The sequence below is a fragment of the Aedes albopictus genome, unplaced genomic scaffold, assembly GCF_035046485.1.
Source record: "Aedes albopictus strain Foshan unplaced genomic scaffold, AalbF5 HiC_scaffold_699, whole genome shotgun sequence".
Taxonomy (NCBI): Eukaryota; Metazoa; Arthropoda; class Insecta; order Diptera; family Culicidae; genus Aedes; species Aedes albopictus.
In genome coordinates this window covers 10,701-13,572 of record NW_026917530.1, presented here as the reverse complement: position 1 = coordinate 13,572, position 2,872 = coordinate 10,701, and the positions used below count along the sequence as shown (strand labels likewise).

The 2,872-nt window shown below is 45.5% G+C and overlaps 1 protein-coding gene across 1 annotated transcript; it reads right to left on the bottom strand.

Annotated features, from left to right (window-relative positions):
* Positions 1-263: 263 nt before the first annotated feature.
* Positions 264-1,856, bottom strand: LOC109428604 (uncharacterized). The gene has a single exon (XM_029856789.2). It carries the CDS (start codon positions 1,854-1,856, stop codon positions 267-269), a length of 1,590 nt encoding a protein of 529 aa, XP_029712649.2. The 3' UTR covers positions 264-266.
* Between the last annotated feature and the right edge of the window lie 1,016 nt (positions 1,857-2,872).

The following is a 2,872-nucleotide window of genomic DNA, read 5'->3' as shown; positions in this document are numbered from 1 at the left end:
CAGATTGAATCCCGGGTCCCATTCTTGCTGCTCATTTTCTTGCAGGGAGCTCTTGTTCATCTGCTCTGTTAGATCCAACATTCCCAGTACGGCCTCGATGATCTCTTCCTGCTGCGGAACCGGCAATTTCGACACTCGTTTCCCCAAAATCTTGAATAGCTGTTCTACGGTTTCCATGATGCGCGATCTCTGAGTCTGGTGTCCTTCGTTATACGTCCTAAGTTTAACTGAATCCCGTGGCATCGTCTCCGTCATGTACCTGGCGGCTACAGCAGGTCGAGCACTTTCCTAATCCGCGCGCTTCGAGTGGAAACTACCTCTAGCAGAAAAGCCAAAACGCCTACCCCGAGTCCAACGGCGAAAAACACGTACCCGCTGAAGAGATGTCCGTTGGTGAGCACTGTTGCCGGTTCGTCGTTTAGCGTTGTTGCCTGGTATCGGCGGTTCAGCAGCGTAGAGTGCCATTTTCCCATCAGTCCTCCGGCCAACAAGCGTTGAACCAGTCGATTGAATTCGCGAACCATCGGAGACGATCGCCTAAAGTACACGCTGAAGTGAAAGCCCAGCAGATTTTCTCCGCAAACTCGGAAGTTGATCCATCCCGGATGACGATGGTTGAAGTCGACGATCTCTTCGGGGATGGAGATCATCGCTATGCGGCGCCGTTCGCGGATGACCTGCTCCAATCCGCGGCTGTATTCTTCGTCTTTCAAGAGGATTACCGATTGGTCTAGTTGAAGGGTATCCTTGAAGAGGAGATTGTACAAGGGGTAGGTTAGAGCAAAGCGGTATCCTGCAGAGATCATTGTTTCTATGGTACTGATGTCGTTCAAATGCCTTTTCTCGGTTAGATGGCTGATCATGGAACATTTGTAGCTTTCCCTGATGACTAGGGTGTAGTACAGAACCAGGAACATTAGAAATCGAAAGAAATTTCCGCGCGGAAGTGACGGCAAGGAGTCTCCAAGCGTTGTTCGATATAGGGTTAATGCAGGGGTATCGCTGAAGTGACCAACCAATGGATAGTCGAAGGTTACGATAACTACGTATGTCATACCCAGAACTACAATCATTGCGATCCAAATCCATTTCCCTAACGGATTTGTTATCTGGTTCAGAGAAGATATTTCAGCGAATTCTTCAGGAACTACAAACACGAAATCCGTCTTGTAGTATCCAATCGATGAACTTGTAAACTGCATCAACTCAGGATACGGAACGAATCCACCTATCGTGCAATCAACTTCGTTCTGCACAACCATCCCTACCGCTCCCACTCCGGACCCGTTCGGGAAGATTTGACCCCATACTTCGTCCCCGGTTGGAACCATAACCTCAATCGAGAAGTTTATTTTCTTTGAAATGGTCGCTAGCATTTCTCCTTCAACTCCTTGAAGAACCTTTCGCTTTTCCCCGTCTTCAACCACTTCAATAAACGGAAGTCTTGTGAACGTGGCTATCTTCAGCGAACACCCCTGCAAATTTCGGACATAGTTGTCAAATAACCTCCCGTATCCTCCTTCGTCGTAAACTCCCGCCACACATCTGTCAACTACCTTAGGTGCAACACAACGACAACAGTCCTCCTGAAACGGCTCGTATCCCTCTACGGCAACTCCTTTGCCACCATCCACCTCAACAAGCATCACCACATTCGTAACCCCAATGTCCCAGAAACGCTCAAGAATCTCCTTCCACACAAACTCCCCTCGTAACAGCAGAATGAAGTGTCCCCGAAACTCAACGTTCATATCCGCAACGCTAGCGAAGTCCTCCTCGAACTCCTCCATCGTATCCACCATCCAGATCACCAGCTGCCGGTGGTTGAAGTCCCGCAGCTCGCCGTACGGAACCATGTTAACGGTTATCCGAGAATCTATTCCGAGTAGTAGCCCATCCAGGAGATCCTGGTCGACATAGTTCGAGCGATTCCAACCGAAAAGGTTAACTTGATGGGCGAAGGTGGCTCCATTATGATTTATTAGAGTCAATAGGCATGGAAGTAAGTCTTCGGAATGGACCGTGGATACCAAAGACCAGCTCAGCAGTAGAAACGCTACCGTTAGGAGAGACATGTTCTTCTGAACTGAAATGTGCAGAAATCGGAGGTCTGTACTGCTAGCACAACTGCATCGCGATGGCCGATTATCGCCAATTATGCGATTAAATCAGAGCGAGAGGTGCTTCAACAAACGTGACAAATCCTCTAGTTGGAATCTTTCGACGAGTCATTCAAATTATTAAATACACTCACACATGCAAACGTTTGTTTTCTTGAGAGCAATTCGTTCAGTCTTGTGTGGAAGTTTTGTCTCGGTGAGCTTTTGGTGCACGAATAAGCTTCAGAGGCAATCACAAGCTTTTCCGAATGTGAGGATGAAACGGTTTGAAACGCTGAAGTCAGAGACTGAGAACGCTTGCACGCAAGTTGCACTAATTACACTTATTAAGCGGTGAAATAGTTGTTTTGCACACATGAAATTATATTTTTTCTTTTTCAAAACTATTCAAAAAACAAAAAAATATGTAACAAATGTTTACTTAGTCAATTGTGACAATCGGACACGCCGGTTTTGTACGCAGTATGCGATTTTCATTTGAGCCTTAAATAATGTTTACATTTACACATAAAACGGCGGATTTTCGACTACATTTCGGGATGGATATTCTTGTTTTAGGTGTATGAAACCTTTTTCAAACTTTGTGTCTTCTGGTAGCAAATAACTGATTTACAGCTAAATAATGAACAAGCGTGGGGTTGAATATTCTAATAATAAAGAAATAATAATAACTGACAAACATACATAATAACGACATCCCATAAAATAAAACAGGGTTTCGAAAAAGATTTATTTGTATCACCTTCTCACTG